The sequence below is a fragment of the Ambystoma mexicanum genome, chromosome 2q (assembly GCF_040938575.1).
Source record: "Ambystoma mexicanum isolate Mex_15411 chromosome 2q, UKY_AmexF1_1, whole genome shotgun sequence".
NCBI classification, from domain to species: Eukaryota; Metazoa; Chordata; class Amphibia; order Caudata; family Ambystomatidae; genus Ambystoma; species Ambystoma mexicanum.
The window spans coordinates 629,047,478-629,075,419 of record NC_090924.1 but is presented as its reverse complement, the minus strand read 5'-3'; the positions used below and the strand labels follow the sequence as shown (position 1 = coordinate 629,075,419).

General features: G+C 42.7%; 1 protein-coding gene across 2 annotated transcripts in view; it reads right to left on the bottom strand.

Annotated features, from left to right (window-relative positions):
• Positions 1-27,942, bottom strand: part of LOC138569646 (uncharacterized) — a 1,436,407-nt gene that overhangs the window by 881,217 nt on the left and 527,248 nt on the right. For both annotated transcript variants that reach the window (XM_069647797.1, XM_069647798.1), the window contains exon 16: positions 27,327-27,611. In XM_069647797.1, the coding sequence (XP_069503898.1) occupies positions 27,327-27,611 (285 nt within the window). The remainder of the gene's footprint in view (positions 1-27,326; positions 27,612-27,942) is intronic.

Sequence of the window (27,942 nt, the reverse complement as noted above, 5' to 3'; positions counted from 1 at the left end):
TGGGTGGAAATGTCCCTAAAGCACACCATGGCTAGGGGCGTTCAATGCTTGGATAAATACCAAACAGCCTCAACAGGATCTGTGAATCAACTTTCATCTCACCTCTCTCCTATCTTCACTTCCCATGTCAATGAGTTTGGCTTACAAGCAGTGCATCCAGCATCACCCAGTTGCCAAAACCAAAAGGAAGGGATTTTGTTAGAATCTATATTGTAATGTGCCTTACAGAGTTAAATTACTCCATCTATGGGTCAAGTCCATGGCTTGTACGTAGCTTTGGAGGTGACGGAGAAGGGATGTGTTGTTGACTATCAGAGACCAATGGCAGATTCTTATGCATAAAGTTATGCAAGTATCCTCACCTAGCACGGTCGATGGGTCTTCCAGAGTTGCTCTTGGTGCCTTTTCCAAGGTGTGCAGTAGAATGCTGATTTGACCAAAGCATTTCTTTACTTTAAATTCCTGTGTCGGGATGATAGCCCGGGGGAACATGCTTGCCTTGGAAGCAAGACGACGCGGGGCAACACAGGTTTGATCCATGGGTCCGCGCTTAGAAACCCCTGGGTTTAAAGCGCGTTATAAATAACCAATTATATATTATATATGTATAAGCTAGTGCTTTATGAAAGGCTGAGAGATTGGCAGACATTTTGGATGGTAGCAGGTCCTTGGCCGACGTGCTGGGAGTTCCTTGATAGAATGGTGGCATGAGGCTCGGGTGGCAAGAGGGATCCATGTGGCAGAGCATACCGTGACATGCCTTTAGAAATCCATTCTTAGGCCGATCGCCCATATTACCCAAATCGCAAATACTTTTTACCCTTAAAAGTAACAGTAACCAGAAAGTGGCCACTGACAAAATATTACTTCAATGAAAATAGAACATTTTGGGAACAGAATTCATGGTTGAGAGCAGGGTTGCCCCAGGTGTGAAAGACATATCTTATAGAAAGAGGAAAGTGCACTGTAGAGTGTGTGGGCTTGAGGAGGTTATTGTTGTCTGGTACGTGGTCTGCACTACCCTCTCCAATTCCCTTCATTCCCTGGATCAGAGGAGGCAGAAAAGGCAAGTGCTGCGGTCTGTAGAAACTCCGGGGGTTACAGTCACTTTGGCCTGGTGTGAAATTATTGACAGGACTGAGAGGGGCTGTAGCATAGTGTACATTCTAGTTCCACTGCGTCAGAAGGTCAACAGGCTAAACCTGCCTCCTATGGAGGCCTGGTGCCCTCTCTGAAAGTATCTGCCAATCCTGATCTATGATAACAACTGAGAACAATTGTCATCCTCCCTGGTACCTGACCTGCCGCCACCGAAGTGTCTCTGTTCCAGTCAAACCTACGCTGCACTTGTTTTGTGGCCTTGCAGGAAATGCAGACTATGATGTTCCTTCTGTATTTTGCTTTGGTTGTGTGTGCCCTGAAGGAGGGCTGGGGGAGCTGTTGAAACCTGGAACTCTGAAGAAGACAATTGCATTGCTTGCTCAAGCTCATAGAATGGCTTTTGACATTGTCTCAGGAAAGGCGCTGCCGGGGCTAAACAGTTTTACTTCCTTCTCGCCCTTGGAAAAAGCGGGCACTACAATCTTGGTACTTTAAATGGCGTACCACTCTCTGTTTAAACAAAACTGCAACAATGACTATGTCACCCCATTGAAAAACCTTTAGCGCCATGTCGTCTCCATTTCCAATACCATAATATGAGAAAGAAGGTCAGACAATTATCGACCTTAGCTTATAATATGACCACACCCACTTAGCTCAACTTATCCAACTGCAGTACTCTAGGCTTGACTTTAGGCTTGACATCCAAGTCACTCAGGGTCCACTATACGCCATTGTCCGCCTTCAACTGGCATCAACTCTGTTGACACTGCTCTTTTCCATCAGAATGAGAACAACCTTCAAAAATAGGTGTTACTACAACATCTTCAAAAGCCAATCGTCTTCCCTCTATTGGAAATGACCTAGCTGACTCCAGACAGTTCTGTAAATGTTCGTGTGATTTCCAATATTGTTCCCATAGACAATGGAGAAGCTTGCTACCACATATCTTCCCAACTAGGTTGAAGAAAACACTTGACATATTATGCTTTCACATGCATGAAGGAATGGCTCCAGGAAGAACTAGGCACACCCTGTTACACTTGTCCCCCTTGATCTATCAACAGCTTTTAAAGTCATTAACTGCACAATTCCTATGCCTCTGGCCTAGTTTGGCACATCCATGTAGTCTGGCTCAAATCTTTCACCTGTAAACAACTGCGACAACTCAAGCTTTATCTATCTATTCCTCCCTTCCAGTTACACACTGCACTGCAGAGATTATTCAACAGTCCCTTGAAGCCCCTCCCACCATTTAATGTCTAAAGGTATCCTCTAGACTCCAGCCACCAAACATCTAAATGTTTAATGAAAAAGCTATGCTTATAACACAATCACTCAGTCAGGACGAGTGCTATCAATGGATATTGTCAACCAACAATCTCTCATGGATATCCTAGCAGACTTCATGAAAGTGGAATAAAGCTGTTTAGATTTTAGCAAATAAGCCCAAAATGATGACATAATTGAAGATTATTCTCGTATCCTCCCATTACCCATCCTCACTATGCTTATATTGACCTCCAAACTCATATCTGCACCCTTCACTTGTGAGGACTGTATGACACCATGGCATCCCACTTGATCACGTGCTCTCTCAAGTCAGCCAACTCATCAACACTTGCAACCACTCCCCTAATCAAGCGGACAGATGATTTTATGCATTTATTGCCCACCCACCACCAATGACATGGCATTTTGTCCGTGATTGTTAACTTCACCAACTCTGCCTACACCAGTCGCTCAAAGTGCTGTAGCACAAAACTGCAAGCTATTTCACTAGAATGTCCGGATTATTAATATTCTAGAGCCACATAACCTCAACATGTCAGCCTTGGAACAGCTTCCTGGTCCCACCATCTAATCAAAAACCCTGCTTAGTAGCCTCTGCATCACATACACAAACCTTAAGAAAGGAACATCTAATCCCACGCTAACATATACCAACTAACGGGAACTCTTTAATACTGCACCTGCTCACTGCTTGTTACACAAGCAGCCCTATCACTGTTTCAGACATAAATGAAAAACTAATTTTGTTACAAGTGGAATATTTCCTTTTAGCTGATCCGGCCTCCTTAGCATATCCCTCTTATGCCCACTTTGCTTATCTTGTGGGATGTATTTACCCATGCATCCGAGCCCTACCGCAAAACTGTGCAGTACTGACATGGAAAACATCATGATGGCCAGAGCTTCCCAGAAAATGCACAGGGAAATGCATGAAGAATAGACTGCCACTCATTTTTGCCGATGTTATGGGCACAGAAGGACGCTGCCTAAAACCACCATTGGACTACCCACACAGTAGTCTGAAACCATTGGGAGTGGCAATGCTGATTGCCAAAAGCAAACCCATAACTGTTGGGAATTCATTTTCTTAAATCCCAAAAAGGGGTGCAGTACCAGTACTCACCACTATCCAAAAGCCGGCGTTTTAAAACCACCAGATTTTACTTTTTTGTAGAAAACTGAATAAATGAACCCAAAACATGCCAAAGAAAGACATTTTAAGAGGTGGATCCAATGTAAAGTTATATTCTGAAGTGACTTGAAGGTTTATAACAAGACTGGCTGAGCTGTGGATTTCAGCAGTTTAAGTAAATTTGGACTGAAAGACACTACAAATCTAAATGTTTAAAATAAATGAGTGACCTACTTTGAGTGTCACATAGGTTGCAATTGTTTAAATGTCATAGTTTTAAACTTAGAATCAGCATCCTAGCTGCATATGTAAAAAAATGTCTTGACTTAAACTGGGGAACAAAAAGTGACATTTTATCTGAAAACTGGCTTAAAGAGATTCCAATTTTGCCTGGCAACTACCCCCCATCAGGAGTGAAACTTGAGTCACAGCTGTGTTCCCAGGCCTATCTGCCTTTTGCTGGCCACACTAAGGATATGCCATCTCTCTGATAATTGAATTAAGGGGAGCCCCCACAGAATACAGGAGCTCTGAACAAAGCCCTGTCCTGACCCAGGCAGATGGTTTATTGCAGATGTCGTAAATGTAGCTTCCTCCTGGAAGGACAAAGGAGGGGCACTGCCTGTGAGAGCAAGCTGGCTTGGCAGAACTGGAAAAACCAGAAATTCAACCTTGTGCTGGTGGAAAACCACACCCCTTTGGGGCCAGAACATAACTCTAAAAAGATGAATAACTCATAGAGCGGACATGTGAAAATTTTATAAATGATGCCATAATTCTTGTGATTTTTCTGCCCACATTTTAAGAGGTTTTTAGAACCGGTGGTATGTTCAGGGGGGTTTTAGCGGAAAAGAGGATATTACTCAAAATGTGTGCATGTGAAAAATCTGACACTTCATCAACTAATGTCCATACTCCTTGCGCACATGTGTGTAAATTTGGGGTAATGTCCGGTATTGCAAACCAGTTAAAAAGTGCAAAATATTGCCATTTCTGAATGCAAGCTCTCAGGAAGAGCAGAGTTTGAACAGGGTATACCTCCTGTAATGCATGATGGGTGCATATGATTTTAAAACAATATGTACCTCTGCAAATATGTATTCGGTTCAAATCTAGATTTGTGTGCAAGTTGACAGAAGGAGTGGACTTTCTGCACGCTGTAAAATGACATCACTCTGACACAACCTAGCTCCCCCAATCAGGGGAGAAATGAAAGCTTGGCCAATGATAAGTGGAGAGGGGCTGGCTAGTGATGCTGCTCACACACACCCATTTTCAAAACACATAAAAGCAGAGAGACAGGACAGATAGGGACCTTCAAATCCATTTGCAGCTGGAAGCTCTGCCGGTAAAATCCATACTTTACCTCCATCAACCTTCAGAGACCCAGACCAGACCAGCAGAGTAGAGCTGACCTGTTAGCAGAACCAGAGAGAGCTGACCCAGATCACTGTGAAGTGCAGAGACCAGAGTCCAGTCTAAAACCTGACCAGATCCGTGGCGAGGCCCATTTCACTCAAGAATATAGTGTGAGTACCTAGAAAACTGTGCAGAACCAATCTCTTAGTTAAAATAATATAATCCAAGCTATTTAATCTAAGTAGAACTGCCTCCTAACTGTCACCTGTCATTTGTAAAGCTGTCACCTGTGATTTGCTAGTTGCAAGCTGCACTTGTCTCTGTGAACTTTAAAATTTCAATCTGAAAAATGACCTTTATTTAATCGCTCATATCTCCGCGACCGTTTGTGCTAGACTTGCAGTAACTTTCATCTGGAAGCTGAGATCCTAGGCTTTCCTAGGACCCCAAAACGATAGTGATAGTCCTTGTAGTTCCTCTGTAATCGCGCCAGACGCATTCGCGAATTTTGCCGCGATTTGAAAATTTCTCCACTTGCAAAAAGATAGCTGCTTTTGCTTTCCTCTGAAAAAAATCGTTTGCCTCATAAAAACTATCCCTGAATCATTGCAAGAGTGAGCCTGGACTAATATTAACTAGATACCACTCACCCTGAACCTCTAGAGGGAATTAAAAGCATTTTAGCATATTTTTCACTTTATTGCCAGCACATTTAAAAGCATTTTGCCTGTGTTTTAAACTTCTGTAGTCTAAGTTGCTGGGTGAACTGAATTACATTTGAATTGCATTTCTGAGAATTGTGTGCCTTTCTTCCATTTCCTTGCATTGCATAAAAGGGGGGGTGAATTGTCCAAGAAAGTGATTACATTGTCTTTTGCTGAAATCCTATCAAGTTATTTTCTGTACTGCATTTCATTTCACACTGCATCCATTGGAAACCATAAAAGTATTGTTGCTATCTTATCCATTTCATGTCAACTCCTTAGTGATTATAAAGAAGTGTGCTAGTGCCAGATTCTCCGTTGTTAATCTTTATCATATCAGATTAAGTGTGATATTCAATTATTAATTTATTATAAAGCGTGATATATATATATATATATATATATATATATATATATATACATATATATATATATATATATATATATTGTTTAAATTATCAATTAAACCTTTTAACTTGCAAAACAGAACTACTTCTTGGCTCAGTGGGGTCAGGAGGATTCCAAGAGAGGGGTGTTATATAGGGGTAGTCATCCAGAACGCATGAACTGGACATAAAGTTATATCAATAAGGGTTTTCATTCAGTATTCTAGACTAGGCGTTGACTTGGCTGTAGTGCTGAATTGAATCCTCTTACAAATTGGGGGCTCGTGCCGGACGTTTGGGTTAGATCTACCATTTGTACAGATTAATACAGCGTGCCAGCCGACCAGATACACATATCCGGTCGGATCACCACGCTGTGTTACGCTGTAAAGCACTCCTCATAGGAACGCTCTTAGGAAAAGGTCTGTTTTGCAAAAATAAAATACAAACTTCTGTAAGTCAGGACAGAGACCAATCTCTAGAATGATGACCTTAGTAGACATGAAAATAGCCAGAGAGCACCTCTTACATAAACTATTTGTGAGAGGTGAATGGACTGAACAGGGCCAGGATGCCTGGTTGCAGGCCATCACGCAACAGGTCACTGAAACAGGGTCAGACCAATGGAGAGATCAGGGTCCATTACATGTGGCCCTGAGTGAACTATATATGGCTCCTAAAGCCAAAGATGAACACAATAAGATTGCCAGGATAGCAGCATACCTGTACCTATATATGGGAGACATGCAGGATAAATGCACTGAAAGCCAAGATCTGGCAAATAGGCAACAGATGGCATTAGAGAAGGCCCGATCTGATCTGGCCTCTTCTGAGCAGAGGCTGCAGAGGAGCCAGGAGTCAGAAAATGATAGTAGGCAATATATCATTAAAATAAAAGAGGATATGGGCATCCTACAACAGGAAAAGACAGACCAGGATACCAGATTTCTGGCCCTGCAGAAGGAGCACCAAGACAGTTTGGACTCCTTACTGCAGAACCAGAAAAAGTTGGAGCAACAGATCAATTTCAACAGGGCATGCGCGGAGCAGGTAGTCACCCTGCAAAGCCAGCTAGATAGAGAGAAAGAGGAGAGCAACAAGTTGATTTTGAAAGACCTGGATACCCAGGCAGAGTTTGATGAAGAACGCCAGAAAGCTGGTGCCTTTCAAAGGCAGAGGGACGACCTGGCGGCACAAATGCAGGCTCTTAGCCAGGAAAGAGACGCCTTAGGCCAGGAAGTCTGCCAATTAAAAAGAAAAACAGAAGAAAATCACCTGGCCCACCAGGGACTGGGTGACCTCCAAAAAGAACACCAGGACTTGCTAGAGCACACCAGGAGGGTGGAGGAGGCTCTGGCAAGACAGGAGCAGGCCAATAGGGACACAGCTCAGGAGGTAACCCTCCTGCAGCAAAGACTGGCCCAGTGTTCCAATCTAAGTAGAACTGCCTCCTAACTGTCACCTGTCATTTGTAAAGCTGTCACCTGTGATTTGCTAGTTGCAAGCTGCACTTGTCTTTGTGAACTTTAAAATTTCAATCTGAAAAATGACCTTTATTTAATCGCTCATATCTCCGTGACCGTTTGTGCTAGAGACTTGCAGTAACTTTCATCTGGAAGCTGAGATCCTAGGCTTTCCTAGGACCCCAAAACGATAGTGATAGTCCTTGTAGTTCCTCTGTAATCGCGCCAGACGCATTCGCGAATTTTGCCGCGATTTGAAAATTTCTCCACTTGCAAAAAGATAGCTGCTTTTGCTTTCCTCTGAAAAAAATCGTTTGCCTCATAAAAACTATCCCTGAATCATTGCAAGAGTGAGCCTGGACTAATATTAACTAGATACCACTCACCCTGAACCTCTAGAGGGAATTAAAAGCATTTTAGCATATTTTTCACTTTATTGCCAGCACATTTAAAAGCATTTTGCCTGTGTTTTAAACTTCTGTAGTCTAAGTTGCTGGGTGAACTAAATTACATTTGAATTGCATTTCTGAGAATTGTGTGCCTCCCTTCCATCTCCTTGCATTGCATAAAAGGGGGGGGGGTGAATTGTCCAAGAAAGTGATTACATTGTCTTTTGCTGAAATCCTATCAAGTTATTTTCTGTACTGCATTTCATTTCACATTGCATCCATTGGAAACCATAAAAGTATTGTTGCTATCTTATCCATTTCATGTCAACTCCTTAGTGATTATAAAGAAGTGTGCTAGTGCCAGATTCTCCGTTGTTAATCTTTATCATATCAGATTAAGTGTGATATTCAATTATTAATTTATTATAAAGCGTGATATATATATATATATATATATTGTTTAAATTATCAATTAAACCTTTTAACTTGCAAAACAGAACTACTTCTTGGCTCAGTGGGGTCAGGGGGATTCTGAGAGAGGGGTGTTATATAGGGGTAGTCATCCAGAACGCATGAACTGGACATAAAGTTATATCAATAAGGGTTTTCATTCAGTATTCTAGACTAGGCGTTGACTTGGCTGTAGTGCTGAATTGAATCCTCTTACAATCTCCTGTCTACCTCCAGGCTGCATTGACAGCCCTCCTGGGTCTACCTCGCTTTCCATTGACATCTGAATCTGCACGAGTGTGTGACAAATACCCAAGAAATGAAAAGAAATTAAAACTTCTTGTTTTTCGATGTTTTGATCCTATGTCTTGCACTTTCTCCTCCTCTTCCCCTCCCCTCTCCCCTCAACTTGCGCGATCTCAATGTCACCTGGACTAGTAAGATTGTTTTCTTGTCCTCTGTTCTCCTCCCTTGCCTCATCGCGCCTTGAAACACTTGTGTATAGGCGCGCTACAAATGTCATATCATATCATAACACACACGTGACCAACCTCAGTTGCTCAGATATGCGTATTTGCCCTCTGTAAAGTGACTTCGTTTGGGGGGCGGGAGGGAGTAAATACTTTTGAAAATCTACCTACAAGGGTTTGCTTGGGGCTCTCCCATTCCAACCTTTTCTTCTGGAACACATAGGATTTTTTTTCTGGGTTAAAAAAAGGCTATCTTCTGTGCTCCCTTATATGGTATTTTTCCTGAAATAAAACTAAACTGCCAAACTTATAGAATCTTTCTGTGCCAATGCAAAGAAGATTACATAGAATTATTCTAATCAGCGTTGGACTACACACCACTGGAGCACCTTTAAATTTAGTAGACTCATAACCCCGATAAAGCTTTGGGGGTAAATGGGTGGATGGTGAACACGTGCAACTAGAGCATGCGAAAGGAGCAATGTCGCTCATCCACAAACAGCCCCAATCAGGTTTCTTACAGAGTGTTATTGTGTACAGTGAACTTCATTTCATTTCCCCCACTGATCCATTAGCTGGAGCTTCTGTTATGTATTCAGTGTACTTGTACAGTAGCCTTTCAGAAGTGTACTGTCCTCTTCCATTGCTTCAATGATGATCTACAAATCGTATTGCTTTTTCTTTGTTGCCAGGCACCACTCCTCCCCTTTTGGGCTTCCTTTGGAAGCCGTACAACTTTTGGATTGGTGTGCATTATGGAGCAACTTCCATTCAAATACTCCATAATGGAAAAGGAGTTTGCATTGCAGTACTTCATTTTTAAAGAATCTAAACACATTCAGATTATTTACAAAAGCAAAGACTGTTACTGTCACCTGCGCAATGCTGACCACGATGCAAGTGCGGCACTGAGGGGAGCGTCGGGGAGACCAGAGCACCAGTGATGTCATTTTCTCGGCCTTCCTGTTGTCCAAAGGGTACTGAAAATTGCGACCCCGCTGGACACACTGAACCCCTTCCTCTACCTGCCTCTGTCAGCCTGGGGTGGGATACACATGAGACCATGCACTCATCCTGATTTAGAAGCAATGAGAAAGAGGGGGGATGTGAGGTACCTGTCTCTACACACTTGCATACTGCCACCACCTTCAAGCAAAGGGCTAGCCAGTTCAGCGGGAGAGATGATACCATCATAGTGAGCAGAAATGGTGTAAAAAAATATTGTGTTAGTGTGTGTGCCTGGTCATGTGTCTGTTGAGAATTTGAATTAGTGTGCACGTGTGTGAGAGTGGTTGTGTGTTTGTGATTATGTGTGTGTGTGTGTGTATTTGTGTGTGGGTGTGTGTGTGTGTGTGCGTGCGTGCAGGTGTGGGGGGTCTGTATGTGAGTGTGTGTGGCTGTCTTATGTATGTGTGAGAATTTGAATGAGTGTGAACTTGGGCAAGTGTGATTGTATGTGTGTGATTGTGTGTGTGTGTGTGTGTGTGTGTGTCTGTGTGCGTGTGTGTGCGTGCGTGCATATGTGTGAGGAGGGTGGGGTCGGCTGTGGGTTAGTTAGAGCACCGGCAGCATGAACATGTGTTTTTAGTGATATGCTACTACAATCTCAAGAATTTACATTCATTTTAACAAAAGCCAATTAAAATCCATCCTGTTTGGAAGCCCTGACTCATAGCCCGTACGTCCTAGCTACTCAAGCAATAGGACAGTCTATGATTAAGAAAGTGTTTTACAGATTCTGTTTCTTTCAAGCCCTTCTATGGCATTTGATTACGAACAACCCATATGTTGTAGGACCACTGATCAAGAGCTGTTTTCTCCATACACACAAATGAACAGCCCCAGGGGGTGAAAGTAGCAGCTCTTACTGCGCGAGGTTGGGTTTATTTAGCCCTGCACTGTGCCGCGGGGGCATGCTAATACATAAAGAAGAGAGCAGTTTTGCAACACATGTATAAATATATATTATTGGAGGAGTTTCCAGCAAAATAAGCAGTGACAAAAATCTTTTTTTTCATGTACTTTATTTATTTATTTGGTATTATTAGTTTAAAATCCCTTGGATAGTTCACGTCACCTTTCTATTGAAATCATCTCATATTCCTAATTTTCCTTTATCCACCGACCTAAAAAAAGGCAATAATAATTTCACAGACATTATTGGAAATTAGGCCCAAATTCACTGAACAAAGGGAGAGAGGACAAGGAGTTAATGAAAACCCACACAGAGCTCACTTTAGCGTGCACCTTCTGGGTAGAATTGAGGACTATTTGTTATGGATACCAAAAATGACCTCTAGGATAAGATTGAGGTGCCTACCTATAGATAAAACATGGCCTTCACGGCTGGTCTCCAAAGATGAGGTTGACATTTGACCATGTTGTCCATTATAGGAAGAGACTGAATTGCACTTCATGGTGTTCCGTCCAAAGGACGCTTACATTCGTAGGTGTACCCTTGTTCCTTTTCTATAGTTGTAAGACTTCAGGCATTGTTGTTCTTCGTTAGTGTACCTAAAACCTATATCTGACCACATAGGTGTATTAGCTCTGGAGGATTTCTTGTATGTCAGCATTACAAACCAGGTTAAAGGAGAGTTCCGGGACTTTTTTTTTATTGTCCCTACGGTTCGGCCATGTGTTTTTAAGCATAACTCGGTAGATCGTAGAAAACTTTCCTATGGACCTTACCCGACTTTTCGTCCATTAACGCACTCGAAATCAGCCGCCATTTTCTGATAATCCTATCACTTGCCGCATCGCCCTGGCTCACCTGCTTTTGCGGCACTAAATCAAATCCCCCGCCCCTGAAACAGACTTTATCAAAACATTCATATTCCCCGCCTCTATCCGTGACGTGACTGTGCTGCGTAGGCAAACGCGCCCAGGCGTCTTCTACGCGACTCCACACAGAACCCGAAAATCAACACAGATCAGCTCACACAACACAGCGCGCCACAATTCGCAATATGAAACTGTACTTTTAAATCAAACCGCAAGATTGTAAATTTGGTAAAGTACATTTATTTGACATCAAATGTTTAGAGAATATTCAGCGATTTTCTTTTTTATTTGCTCTCGATCCAAAATAGTTCGTTTTGAGGCACGCGATGTTCCTTTGCTGTACACAGGGTCTTAGATCATCTCACAATACAGCGCCACAATTCGGAATATGAAACTGTGGTTTAAAAGCAAACTGCAAGATTGTACATTTGGCAAAGTACATTTATTGGACATCAAATGTTTATAGAATATTCAGCGATTTTCATTTTTATTTGCTCTCGATCCAAAATAGTTCGTCTTGAGGCAAGCGATGTTCGTGTGCAGTAAACAGGGTGTTGGTTTACGATAAAATAAGCTCTTCGGTCGCACTGATAATCGCATGGCTGTTCCAACAACGAGGCACTAGGCCACCACAACGGTCTGTATGTTGCATCTAGCCGTTAGTACCGCGTAAGGGCATACTTGTACTTGGCGATCGTCCCATAAAATGGTCAGGGTGCTAACGTTGTTCACGCGGAGAAGCAACTGGCGGTTAAAAAAGCCGCCCGCCGGTGTCTGGTACTCGTGACACATGCAGTAATGCATGATGTACCTGTTTGAAAAACATAAACAATGAAATTAGTCTCACCATCAGATCTTTATTAAAATTATTCATTTTATATATTCGGTCGGGAAATTATTTCATAGCTAGGACAGTGCAACTGGGTTTTAAACGTCAAGGGGGGGGTGTAGGATACTGAGACAGTCCCTCAGTGCAGGGGTTGACAGGGAGTGCAGGTGGAGAGTGGAAGGGCCCAGGACCGAGATCGCAGACAGTGGACCAGTTGTAGCAGGGGAGAGGGAGAGAGAAAGCAGAAGCAAAGGTTTTGAGGTGCTTCCGTAAAAGTAGACGGTTCTCCCCAAGATAGTGCGCGGTACAAAACAACATGCCACATAGAACGAACAAGTACAACTTAACCCGTCTTTAAAGCTACTGTATAGTGATTAAATTGCGGTATAAACTCATCTAAAGAGTTACTTACATTATATTTGCATTTTCCATTGTGTCTGTGCGTAGGGCAGCCCCGAAATACCACTCCTTCTATGCCGACGTTATTTCTTCTAATGAACGAACATGAAATGGCTTTCGTTTCTGAAATTATATTCATTATCGTTTCTTACGTGGTCCCGGCCTGTCAAGGTCAAAATACAATAGAACCTTATACTGAGTCGTGGGCCATTCTGGCACCCGAGAAAAAATCAAAGCAGCTGACCTTCACTTTGAACGAGCACACATTCCTAGTTAGCTACATTCAGTGTAAGGCATTCTCACAGGACTTGAAATTTACACTCCATCTTTGTATTTTGTCTGCGTGCTTTGCAGCCCCACAGAACCATAAATACGGAGACATTCTATATTTTTTGAAAAATGATTTATATTACTGTTTGGTTTAATTTAATGCGCAAATGAACAAGGTTGGATAGATACACATATTCAATGGGCCTGCGACATGAGGAGACTTGAGAGAACAGACAATCAAATTACAATCATTTAAAGTTCTTCTTTAGGTGGACATGGAACAGATGCAATGTTGGGTGGCAATGCAGTTGTCCCCTGCACAGGTTCGTTCACAACTCCATTTATGTGCCTATCTAGGACGTCAACAATAAGTTTCTCAATAAACTCATATTGCATATCCTCAAACACTGGTTTGATCACCCATTGTTTACTTCTTTTAGTGAAGGCCTTATTGTAGCGAAGCGTCCCTAAAGTTCCGGTCGTCCCACTTTGTTGACGGCCAACATTATGGTTATGTGCCAAGACCGCTAAAAGAGTCCGATTTATCATGCCCTCCATGCCAAAATGCAATCGTTTTGGCCTGTACTTGAGGCACATATTGTGGAACACCTCCAAATCTCCTGTGTGGCAGAATTCCGTGAGTCCCCTCAAAGCTTTTGTTATAGTTTTATCAAATACAATCTTTTCAATGGCTTTGTGAGTGGGTGATGAAGGAATCAACCACTTCTTCTTCCGTGCCTCCTCTGTGGACAAATGGCCATGTTCACAATTGTGGAAATGTTGGTTCGTGTTCCATCGGTGAACGTTTGTACAGTGTGGCATTACTGACCGCCATTTTTCCAGTAGAATTTCCAACGACCCTCCACATGTTTTTGAGCTCCACCAAAGATGGTTGCTGATTGACTTGGACCACTTTGAAATACCTTGCAATTCTTTTTTTTTACCTGCAGCCGACAATTTTTTATTGATTGATTTTGCAAGATGCCAAACGTCAAATTGGTGATTTATATTTTTGTACTGTTCTCTCATTGTCTTGGCAATTGAAACGTGTCTGTCCGTGGCTATCAGGTCGATCACCATTCCCCGCGATTGTAGTTCTTGCAATGATGCTACAAAGCCAACTTTCTCCATGGCCACTGAGGATGTACTTTGTGACACCTGCACGACCACCGAACTCACAATTTTCTTACTTTCCATGTCCTGAAAGTGGTAGGTGCAGTACTTGGCTGAAAATCCTGGGCTGTCACACTGTCCATCACCGGCTAGCCTGAACCGTTTGCCCGCGAATGTACTATCAATAGACATTTTTTCCATTCTCCAAGCTTCGCTAATGGCTGGAAATAGATAATCGGTTTGGTATTTGTAGAACTGAGTTTTCGCAATGAAATGGATTCCCACAAACTGAAAGAAAGACTCTAATTTTTTAAAACTTGAACCACTAAAAAGTGCAGCCGCTGCACAAAGTAGATTGCCTGCTGGCAGTTGTCCCAGCATAGGTTGTGCAGACCATGTGAAAGGATGATATTTTGTACAGGTGGCATGTATTTTAAGGTTAGTGCCTCGAATTGCACGAGTCACATTAATCAATGGCTCCCCACATACTTCCCCACCAACCAAATGCCCACATTTCATCCGAATAATAATATCAATCAAACAACTATCGAATACAATGAATCTGGCCTCTTTCCTTATACTGTCACTCTGCATCCCAGCTGGTTCGGCCTGTAACGTTGAGGACATGTCACTCACATGAAAAGTAGAATCTCTGATATCGTCTTCCGCTATGTTCAGTGATATTGATGGTGTTTCATTGTCGCCTACTTCATTCTCTTCCATTGCAACATCTGTTCCTTCTCCGGCGATGGGTGAATAAAACAATTTCTTCAACTTTCTCGCGGTCTTAGTTTTTGCGGGTGTGGATTCTGTGAATTGATCTCCGACTGCATCCGAACTACCAGGAGGACATTCACTATCAATGGCTGGTGGTGGTATAGCTCCGTTGTCAATCACTTCATATTCTTCCCATTTGCACGATGCTTCTCCAGTCTCAAGTCCCTGCCAAAAGGTTTGACAAGCAACATCTCTCGTTCGCTTCACTGTCTGTGTAGATCTAGTTCGTACACCCACTCGCAACTAGAGGACAGATTGGAAAAGGGGTGTTCAGTTTAAACACAACTTACAGTATTGAACTATTAACAGTGAAAAACAACATAATATAGTGACCAGGACACTAACCTTCTTTTGCTTTCTTTTCTTTGAAACTTTCTTGCCTCGAACTTCAACATCAGGACGCTGTTGCTCCGACTCGTGTGTATATGTCTCCACTTCCTCTTGCGCTGCAACGACTATGTTTTCCTGATAAGCACATCCATCACGCACTGACGCTCCATCGACTCCCTGAAACATAGAACTTTCATTAGTATGTATAATAATATCGAAAACACAAAATGTACTTGGGGACCAATACCCAGGTACATCTCAATAGCAAAACACGAATGAACGCTTTGTGTAGAACATTCAAACGACAATTATTCACGCATTGTTGATCTAGTTAGATGGAACTGTCAAGATCCATACCTCAGGCTCCTCATAGACTTCCATTGATGATATTATTGAAGATGATGCTTCAGTGACTCCCTGAAACACAGTAATTGCATTAGTATGGTTTTCTATTTTGATAAAAAGAACATAAAGTTTGTGCAGGCGTCAACGGCTCATCTAAATAGACCTGCACAAATGATCAGTTGTCTAAAATAAATAATGGATATCTAAATATGATTCGATTTGCTCGATCGTTGGAAGTGTCACCACCCAGAAATCTGCATCAACTACTAGGGGTGATGTTCTTGTAGAAGAAGCTCCGTCATCTCCCTGAAACATAGTACTTGCGTTAATAAAGAAGGAAGTATAGCGGATGTAATCACGTCATATGATCTCGCTTGATCGAGCTGTCAGTATCCATACCTCAAAATGCATAAGAACATCAAGGGACGATGTAACTGCGGTGCACACTTCTGCAAGCTGTTGCGCCGACCCGTAACTGCACGCTCCCCCTTCTTCTTGGACTAATGCTCCATCGACTCCCTGAAACATAGGACTTTCATTAGTAATGAACACAATATTGAAAAAAGAAGACACATACGAGGGCGACGACAGAAGGACATATCAATGGCTAAAAACGAAAGAAACATTGTGTGTAACAATCACGCTACAAGAATGCAAGATCTGATGATCTCCATCGATGGAACTGTCCTGAAACGTACCTCGATCATCTGAGTGACATCAACGGTAGTCGTCAATACGTTGGACTCCTCAGCATCTCCCTGAAAGACAGTACTTGAATTATTTTGGATAACAATAATTATAACTGAAAACAAAGACTAGAGGACGAGTACAAGGGTGTACCATTAGGTAAAATAATTACACGATAAATTAAAACTATTGATTTACATGCCTAAAACAAGTCAATGGCAGAATAGCTAAGTAAGATTACCCGATAGGCGCTTGAAGTGGCTGATGACTGCAATAACGACACGGATGGAGAATCTTCCGCCTTCATATTGAGTGGATACATAAATGGGGAAATTATTGTTAGCTAATGCTACACACTACCGCAAGGCCGAGAGATAAATACGTAAACTTGACTCACCAGTGGAGGGATGTGGACGAATAGAGTGGGAATAGCGGTTGAGAGCAATTTTCGCCTCGCTCGCGGTGTGTTCTTCTTTATTAGCAATGATGTGGAGTACATGTCAGAGGTAAAGTGCCTGCTGCAGATGCGGTATCGATCACCCCTCTTGTCCGCAAAGACTTCTAGGACTCTACTTTCAAGCTCAGAGGGTGGATATCCGCAATATCGGACCCATTCTCTTATCTGATCTATTGTCTTAGGGAAAACATGCATTATAGTACCTTCAGATTTATTATGGGTCTTCGAAGGGCAACCGCCAATGGAACAGGCAGGCATTGTGGAAAGTTCTGAAAAGTAAAGATCAACAATTCTCTATGAATACCAATGTGTTAAAAAATTAAATGACACATAAAAGGTTCAATGCAAGGTATGTTTTGGTTCTTGGAACTATACACGTTATTCACATGCGGATAAGTATTTGAATAACTTTAAAAAAATAGAAAAATAATTTGACTAAACTCAGAACATGTGACTAGTTCCTTGCATGTACTGTCTTGAACGAAAAGAAATTGGAAGCAAAATGAGTATGGTACATGGCCTTACCTTGACGAGCAAACAGTTAGATGCAGGGATCAGAGTAGTTTCTTGTCGAAGAACAGGGAGCAGTTCACAGGTTGCAAACTGACGAGTTTCCTCGAAGTGGTCACGGAAGTTCACAGAGACGAAGAGCAGATAACCAGCACCTTCACGGGTTGACTAGCAAAGTGCAAAGAAGTTCTCATTATAAATATGAAGTGGGTTATAAAGAATTCGAAACAGGGGTGTGTTTGTGAATGAATGACGTGTATGAATCACGTCCAGCGTGAGGGGGGATGCTTGGCAGGAGACACGGGGTCTGGCGGTAGACATGGGAACAACAACCCAAGCTCTATAGACCACTTTGAAGTGTACATGGTCTTTGGCACCTCTTGGCCTTTATCGCTCCCTGACAGCTCCACTTGCCAGCGCAAGTACCCCGGTGCGAACTGCCTTTGATAGGGTGGGGGGTGGATTGGGGCGGAGGTCGTGCAGACAAGACACAGGAAGACTCGTGAATGGAGACACACTTATGTGGATTGCAGGGGGCCGTCCAGCGTGAGGGGGGATGCTTGGCAGGAGACACGGGGTCTGGCGGTAGACATGGGAACAACAACCCATGCTCTATAGACCACTTTGAAGTGTACATGGTCTTTGGCACCTCTTGGCCTTTATCGCTCCCTGACAGCTCCACTTGCCAGCGCAAGTACCCTGGTGCGAACTGCCTTTGATAGGGCGGGGGGTGGATTGGGGCGGTGGTCGTGCAGACAAGACTCGTTTGCCGCAGGGCCTCACCAAGGAGAGGCCATCTAACTGCATGTAAGAGGCAGGCTGCAGGATCTAGTACATGGAAGGCAGGGGGGTGAGTTTATAAATACCTCACCCTCCCAGGAGAATATATGGGTGCAGTTCACCCTGGAGACCCTGGATCCCTAGGCAGTTAGTCAGCAGCAGGCTGGCCTGTGGTGGCAAGGCGGCACGGGCCAGAGGGGGTCATCTCTGTACCCGGTGCCCAAAAGGATGATTTATTATGATCAACCATATTGATTATTTACCTATAACCATGTTTTGTATCAATAAAATCCAACGGCCTTCCTTTTATTGCCAACGCTTGAACAAAGTGGTGTGGTAAGTATTTTTGGGGGAGGAGGCAAGGCCGGGAGGCTTGATGCCAACCCGCAAAATAACATATGTATGTCTGCTGCATATGGGTTCAACGGTTATGTGGATTGAAGGTGGGCGGCCAGCGTGAGGGAGGATGCTGGCCGGAGACATGTGGTGTGACAAGACAAGGCACAGGAAGACTATTCAATGGAGACACACTAGATTCATTTAAAAAATCAAAACAACCATTGTTAAAATATATGTTGGGTTTTATTTTAGATCTTAATTTCAATTGAACATAAATAATAAACATTACACATTGTAAAGTTGCGGTTGCAGCACATCCCGGGAAAATCCGCGGTATTGTCCACTGTCGCTGGGGAAATGTTGTCTAATGGCAAGTACCGCACAGGCAGGTATTACTCTCCGAACGCGGTGTCGGAGCCTCCCGTGAAACCACCAAGTGAAGCAACGATAGGCCACCAGCCTGTACCACCTGTGAAAATGAAAGATGCAAACTGTATTAAAATGACAACTTTCTTATCACTGTCGATTCAGGTAAAAAATGTCATTCTGCTTTGAAAAAAATTCTATCTAGAAAATGCACAACATGGAACCAATTTACATGCATTCGAATGATATGTAGATGTAGTTTTATATGTGGGAGACGACCATGAAATAGTAGTGGCATCACTGACATCACAACCAGAGTATACTTACTCGTTACTCGGATTACGCGGACGAACAGTGCCGCAAAGTTCGTGCATAAGCACCATCATCATCCTCAACACGGTCCGTGAGAGGCAGGCTTCCCTGAACTCTGGCAGCTCGGTGATGCATTGCGGACTTGGCTCGCCTTCCGAAATGTAGGCCAAGCACCCGGAATTTTCACGGCAGCAGCAGTTCTCCTCCTCAGTTGGCATTAGCTCGCACCGATTGCACGTGCACCAGGTGGAGACGCCGTCCATGCGACATGGTCCAGGCTCTTCATCCGTTGACTGGTCCTCCCAACTGCCGTCCGAATCCCCATCGTTTTCGCGTGCTTGCCTTTCCAGTAGTTCTTCCTCGGTGTACTCGGGCTCATACATATACGGCATTATTGTAGCCATTGTGTGGTAAAGAAAGTAAAATAATTTATAGCGGTGGTACTGGTATCTGTTCACACGGGCTACAATCAACGAAGGTAGCTGACCAGAGCACAGAAACGAGTCACAGAATACTCAAAGTAACACACAGAGAGTAATGGAATCGAAAATCTGCTGCTGTGTGTTGTGAAACGGTGTGTTTATACTTATTGAGGAAAGAGGCGTCCTGCCATTTCCATGGCGACACTTCATTAGCTGAGGCGCAGCGATTGTTGACACGAAACGTGCTTTGGCGTTGGGAAATGGGCGGTACGCGTCTGCTGATGTCAGGCTCAGGGGCGGGGGATTTTATTTAGTGCCGCAAAAGCAGGTGAGCCAGGGCGATGCGGCAAGTGATAGGATTATCAGAAAATGGCGGCTGATTTCGAGTGCGTTAATGGACGAAAAGTCGGGTAAGGTCCATAGGAAAGTTTTCTACGATCTACCGAGTTATGCTTAAAAACACATGGCCGAACCGTAGGGACAATAAAAAAAAAGTCCCGGAACTCTCCTTTAAGCAACATGTTGATTACTTGGCAATGTAAGCTTAATCTGGGTATCAACCAAGTCATCTTAATGAATGTTTTCAACTCTATACAATATACATTATGATATTATCACCTTGATCTGGTATATGGTCTTGGAAACCATCAGCATGTTTCGTTTAACTGTAGTCTTACATTAACCAAGTTGATCAAAAGCGTCTAATTTAAGAGGGAGGTGGATCAGCAAGGTGAGAAAGAAAGCTGAATACACAGAAGTGTTGCAACACGTGATGAGAAACACAGCCTGGTAGAGGATGCATAGAACAGAATTATCAGCTGCCCACCAACTCTTAACACCAAAAAGTAAGCACCGTTACAATGCAAGCTTTAGAGAGACAAAACTCCCAGATGTAACCATATAAGCTCCATAGGGGCAGTAGGCGGTAGGCCGAGGAACTTCTTTAATTTATTCCTTCTAGTCCATTCACTCAGGTGGCACCAGGGACAACCCAGATCTCAGTTCCATATAATACACTCGGCACAACTTTGCCATGAAAGGCTATGATCTAAAGGCGTTTATCACTGCCGTCAAAACTAAAGACAGCAAGCAGAGCATGCCAACATAATGTACCACTCTTTAAGAGTCAACCTCTCTTTAGGGGGCTGCCCAGTTCAATGCCTCACTAAACCTAAGCTGCAAGTACTAAATTCCCAGATCTTGCCAGAGATATTTGATTTGGCTGTGCTTATCAGCCAATCAGTTTCATTACATTATATGGCCACTTGGGTCAACAGATATTGAAAGCCAATTATTATCAGATACAAGATAAGATCATTGGTTTAGGCTAGATACCCAACGTCATACTGACTCAGTTTAGGGGCAAGGAACTGATGTTTTTGAGGTCTCTTGTGAAACTCTTTTATATCAAGTAAAGAGCACGAGTCAAAGGATACATCGCTGCTCAGTGCCCTTGTTGGATTCTACCATGTCTGTCAGCTAATCCTCTCGATCTCATATAAATGCAAAAGCTTCATTATCCTACACGGCCCATAGCAAGGAGAATATGCCTAGATCAATCTCCCAGCTGCTCAAGTTAGCCCACAAAAGGACTCTCTTGGCAGTGTCAAAGATAGCTGTGACGTCTAGTAAGGCCACACAAAGGGGCCCTTCCCCTGCCTCACCTATGCTCCTGTAGAAAAAACAAAGATAGAGAGAGTTGGCCAAATTAGAAATGCCAGGCCTAGATCCTGTTTGCAGTTGGTGGTGAAACCTTTACGTTCTTTAAGAAATACCTCAGAAAAATCCTCCTTATAAGCTATAAGAGCTTTATCTTATAATTAACTGGGAGGAGTCTAGGGCCTCTTTTAAAAGAGTGGAAAGAGGATACAATTGGCCAGGGTGAGAGAAGGACCCCTTTTAGGAATGTCTTCCCAAAGTACAGTGGGTCTCATTATGATTGTAGCAATAAATAAGTGGTAAATCTGTCAACTTACCTTCAAACTCATTTACCATTAGGACCACTCAGTTCCATGGATTTACCACAGCATTGCAAGTAGCGGTATGGTGGTGTTACTCCCCATTATTGGAGTCCATAGAAATCCATGGGGATTTTTATAGCAGTTCTGCTGCAGTAATTCTGAAAGTTATTGGAGGTAATAGTGGAGGATTGACCTAAAGCATTTTGCTGGACCTGCTACACATTGCCTCCAAGCTCAGAATTCGGATGTACGGTAAAGTGGCTGTAATTTGTTACTGCCAAAATAAGTGGCGGGAACGGAATTGCCACCACTTTTTACCGCTCCACTGAACTCATAATGAGTAGGGCCCAACTAGCAGATGTTTTGTAAATTGGCGTATTTAGAAGCTTGCAACTGTTCTAAGAATGGAATACTATCCACCCTTCAGTACTTCCACAATTAAAGAGGAAACAAATTAGCCAATGTTTTTTCTCTGGGATGGTTTAAACGCCTGTCCACTGTGATGAATCTCAGACTATTCATCCCTTCTCCCCAGAGGGGAGCCACCCCGTTTGAGGCTAGGTAGGTGAGCCTGCTAAGCAAGATCGTCCGTAAAGGTCTGGGAAAGTAGGACCTCACTGGAAGTGACTCCCCTCCATGGGACAAGGAATCCCATTCCATTGAGGAACTACATATCATTGTCTGCATAGATGGGAATCGAAAAGACGATGTTACTTCTGTTTTGGATTCAACAAATGGTGACATTACTTCAATCTCTTTAGTTTCAGGTAATGCTGGATTCCCCCTGTGCTCAACAGTCAAAGAGGGACAACACACCCCTTTTGTTTGTGGCCGCAAACATAAAAAGATGAGGAACCTTTAGTTGCGGAGAAAGAATTATAAGCAGAGGCGAGCATCTGACGGGATGACGACCTGGAGGGGTGGAGCCACGCTATACTGCAGAGACAGCGGTAGCATGGAGAGCTAGCTGATCACAAATGAGATGCCGGAAGGCTGACATCTGGAAAAGCAACAAAGCCAAAGCGGAATACGAGACAGGGTCGGTAGAAGAACTATTTCACCTGGTGGCACAACTACGCCAAAGCTGTGGTGGGCCTAGGCTCCATAAACCGACGATGAGACCAGTCTGCAGTGGGGAGATCGGATCACCGATCTCCACATGAGATACGTGACTACTTCTGAGCTGGGCGGAGAAAGGGAAGAAAGCGCTCCGGAGAAGGCAACGGCATGTAGAGGGGTGAACAGTTGTGTCCCTGAGTGCCGGAGAAGCCAAGAGGATAATAGAAGACCGGAAAATCCCAGATGCTGGATACAGGCAAGCACCCAATCGACACCCTGCTGAATTAACCAAATTAGAGCGTCAGAGGGCTTAGGGGTAGCCATAGAAAAACAAGTGACATTGATGTAAAAGGCTGGGGAACCAAAGGGGTTACAAGAGCCAGAAAAGCCCGAACATTGGTTACAGGCTGACGCCCATGAGAGACTCTGTTGAGTTAAACACATCAGAGGGCTTTGGGGACCCCTAGCAATACAAATAGTAGTGATCAAGACAGGAAACAGAGAGAACCTGCTCACATTGCCCACACCCAAACGAAGAACAATTTCAAAGACCAGGTGGTCAAAAGTGGTGGAATCACACTAAGAAAATCCTTTTTCATTGAAAGAACAGAAAGTATTTGATGTGTATCGTTCAGAATCTGAAAATAGGATGAAGAACTGTATATTGAAAAATAAAATGTACAAATTTTAACCATTTGATTAACATTATTTGGGAGGTACCCAAGTAGTTTGGTCAGGTGAAGCCTGAGTGGAAAGGCTACTGTTCTAGTCTATTTTTGTTACATTTCTTCTAAAGTGGTAAGGTCAGATAGCACGCAGGTTTTGGACTGAGTACTATTTTGTTTTGGACATTTCACGAGCACCCTTAGTTAAGTTTATTGGGCAGGGAATTAACCTCATAGCAATAGGGTTGGACAGACATTTTCATATTTAAATAAAAACTCATTGAACATGCTAAGTCTTAATTCAACTCCTTTTTCTGGTCACTGACACTACTCCGAGTCCACTTACTAAAGACCCTGGTGCTCACCTGGTCAATTGCTCACTCAGTATACTTTACTTCTGAATTTTTCCTAACAGCCAACACACAATATGTAACAAAAACAAATATTAAAAGCTATAAACAAGAAATAAATATGAAAGTGCGCATCGAAAAACATAGTCCTGATACATTTGATAATCCCCTATTGAATAAACCAAGACATATCAGGATGATAAATTATGTGTACTATAACAAAGTCTAAAACAGCCCTGAAAATATATTTGCGTATAGGATTATTTCATTTTATTTTAAACGTAAAGCGTCCATAGTCTGTATCATTCTGGATTCCTTCACCAGAGATCGAATCCCTTTTTGTCGTACAGAATAGTACAGGGGATGTAAAAACAGTAAGCACATGACAATTTCAATTATATCTTTACAGAAGGGACAACATTCACTTTAGCCCATTTAGTCATAGAGGCGACTGGTAGAATATCCAACCAAAGCATTATGAAATGTTTTCTCTGAAAGGAGTCATTAGTTCAAGATAAATATTGTGCAAAACTCCAGTGATCTTTTATCTCCAAACAGGCTTTTGACTTTTCACCAATTTCCCTAATGATAAGAAAATGTGAAATAGCGCAGTCATTGAATGCCGTCTTAATATTAGTCTTTGTGGTTAGCATAAGAATACATGTAAAAGGCCAGTAATGGCCAACACCTAGTCCAGTTAACAAAGACTTCACGAATTTCAAACATTTCAATGACCCCCCAAAAGGTTGTTGGCAATTCACCATAGAATGGAGTTATGGAAAGTGAGTTCAGGTTTGGTGTTTAGATGGAGCCAAAAAATGAGTGTCTCGAGAGCGTAGGCTCATAGACAATTGGAAACAAACCCACTTCTAAATACATATGCATTGAAGGGGCACTAGAGGCAATTTGAATTGACCGCCTTAAGAACGTCCCTTCGGCCAAACACAATCTATCTGTTGATAGGTGGTCAATTGCACAAAGATTGCTCCAGGTTCACACTGGAGTCTGCCACTGCTATGCAGTGTGTGTGCATTTGTGCTAATGGTGCCTGTCTGTCCCTGCCACGCTGACAGTGTTTATAATTTGGTGTACCAGCCTTCTGTTTGATGGGGGCCAAAAACTCCCCACTGGATCTGTGACTGATTCACCGCTGTGGATGTAAGGGCCCAGGGGCCTCGTACAACACGACTCTTTGGGGGGCTATACACCAAAAGTGCTCCTCTTTGAAGCTGGCACACAAGCCCATACTCTCTCTTTGGGAAAACGAACATGAACATGGGAAATACTGATGTCCTTATTTGCATAGGAATAAACATGCAAATGAAGCAAGGTGCCTTTTGTGGCCCCTTCCATCATATCAAAGGGCTTTTACTGCAGAGGAAGTAGCAGAAGGCACTGCTTGAGTGAAACACTCTATTTTGACCTTGTTGCCAGCACTAGACCTTCATATGACTATCACCTCCAATGGGAGGGACGTTGTCTGCTTAGAGTGTTTGCCAACAGTGCTTGAACCTATTTGGCGTTTACCTTTATTTCATTGTTTAGAATGATTGCAATAATTATGATAGAAAATACAGCATGGAACTTCAATCCATCATTGGCTGGCTTCAATTGTCTACCAAGATTTTAGAAACTGTTACAAATTGGACATTTCTTGGAGATCTGATAACCTGTAAATATGTTTCCAAAAATAAGCAAAGTCTGAGATTGGTCAAATGTGTCTTTATTGATCACTAATGCCTTTCAAACATGAGAAATGTGTCAGTGTATACAACTTTGCATGGGTACAGAAGTGAAAAGGTGAGCAAACCTTCAGAACAGACCTTGAGATGTATGGTACGGTGGTACAAATTACATGTGTTTCATTCATAAACTGGAACACTTAGGAAGTTGCACCTGTCAAATGGATTTTATTCTTTAAAGATCGTTTGTTTGCGTTGCTTGTAGGACATTATAACAGGAGTGCAATACTCCATTGGTGTAGCACAGATACCTCTTCCCATACACAAGAGGAGTGAATGGTAGTTATGAACCGTCGCTCCCACTAACATCAGAGAGTAAAGAATAGTGTAGATAAAACAAGTTCGAAGTAAACTAACAAGACTGAGTGATGTCTCTTTAGAATGCAGAATTGCAATGGAATGTTTTTAGAAGCTGGAAAGGAACCATTTGTGGTGGTCAACGCACATTTGGCCGATGTGTAATGCATGGAGAATAAGTAATATGAAGTCACAGAAAAAGAACATTTAGTAATCATATATGCCTGGCTCTGACAACCATTTATTACGTTTATGATTTGAAAAATGATATCTTTATCACATAAGCACTAAAAGAGTTTTGTTTTGGTTAATTTCTTTGGCCGTACATGTGTATATATTTGCGATTCTAATCCTGAGGAAGGCGATGAAGTATATCACCACATGACCTGAAACACATGTAGATTACTGTGAGCTGTAGGATGTTTTACTAGTCCTCATTGGTTTATTCAAAGCATCGCTAGTGCTTTCCTTTGCGTCTAGGTAGAAGGTCACATGATAAAGTATTGATAGGGAGAGGAATGGTGCCACCACCATATCATTTAAAAAAAATAAAAAAATAATGTGAACCCAGGTAAACTACACAATGGATTTGTGTGATGCATTAGCAGCAGGTAAACAATTTTGGAAGGACATATCATATATACAGAGAAAAGACTTATAATCAGTGCTTAAAGTGGGCTGGGGTCTGCCGGGGCTGGGCCCCGGCAGTCTCCAAAAAGTGGGACTGAGCCTGGGCCCTGCCGGGGCCCCCGGTCCTACCACAACATTGGCGGGATGCATTATCCCGTCGCGGCCGCAGCCGCGACGTGAGATGAGCCTGCAATGAAGTCAGGCGAGCCGACAGAAGTGGCAACCAGCCACAGCGACGCTGTGACTGGCTGCCACTTCCGTCAGTCATAGTAACTGCATCTGGTGACCCCTCGCGTGAGAGGTCACCAGAGGCAGTTACTGACTGTCCCTTTGTTTCCCCAGGTCGCCGAGGCGTCTTTAACCCTCGACGAACCTGGGGATTCCTCGACATATTTTGAGGTTTATAAAAGATGGCTTTGAAAGTACACATTTCAAGCCATCTTTTATAAAGCTTTTCCGTAGTCAAAGCTTTATAAAAGATGTCTTGAATTGTGTACTTTCAAAGCCATCTTTTATAAACCTGAAATGTTTAAAAAAGATGGCCTGAAAACTAGGCAAACCGTAGGGTATGCACGCAAATATATATAAATGTTATATATTTGTGTGCGTACCTTACTATGGTTTGTGTACTATGCAAGCCATCTTTTATAAACGTAGAAATATGTTACATATCTCTATGTTTAGAAAAGATGGCTTGCATAGTACACAAACCATAGTAAGGTACGCACACAAATATATAACATTTATATATATATTTGTGTGAATACCCTACGATTTGCGTACTTTTTAGGCCACGCCCCTCCCACAAGCCACGCCCCCAAATTAGGGCCCCCCCTCGATTTCTTACCCCACTTAAAGCGCTGCTTATAATGCATACAATGTGTTGACTAGAAAGATCATGCAACTTTAAGGAAGATTCCCTATTGTATTCACAAAAGTCAGTAAAATAACAATGACTGCTGTGACCTTCATGAAAAGAGGAGTACACCTTCAGAGGCCTTGAGTTAAAGTAAGGGATGAGTTAGAAAAAAAGGCTGTTGGATAGTAGTGAAATGAGGAGACAACTAGAGCAGTGAAACGACACGGACTCATTGTTATCAAGCATAAGATCTAGACGTTGAACAGTAATAAAAAGATAATATAGGAATACAGTACCTTTTGCCGGATCTCGTTAATTCGATTGTATTTTCCACCTGGGCAGCCATGTTTGACTTTCTTTGATTTGGTCTTATCCGACTTGGTCACAAGATGGTCGCCGCGGCTGTGCCTCTTTGCAGTCCTTTTCTCCTTGCGTTTTGTGGATGTGTCCATGGGAGAGTCTGATTTGGAAAGCTTGTCGTCAGTTTTCTTAGCAAAAGTAAAAAAGTCCATCATAGCAGCAGCACGTTCTCCAAAAAGATTCTGGACCATATCTTCTGCATTTTCCAATCGAATACCAAGCTAGAAAACAAAACAAAATGTTGGGAGGAGGAGGTTCATATGCAAGTAAAGCCATCAGTTTCACCCAAGTCAAAATCCTCTTAGAGAATTATACACTGAGAGCAAAACATTACAGAAGGCTTCGGGTATAAAAAGGCATAAACTGGAACGTGTCATCTGCAAGGAAGCAAGCATTAGTTTGAATGGAATCGAGTCCACCAAATAACGAAAATACGAATAAGTGTAATTACCAAGTCAATGCACGTAATTATCACATGATTTCACGCGTAAAATAAGGATGTTTACACTTTTTGTGTTTGCATTGCAAGAACGTTTTTTTTAAACTAAGTTA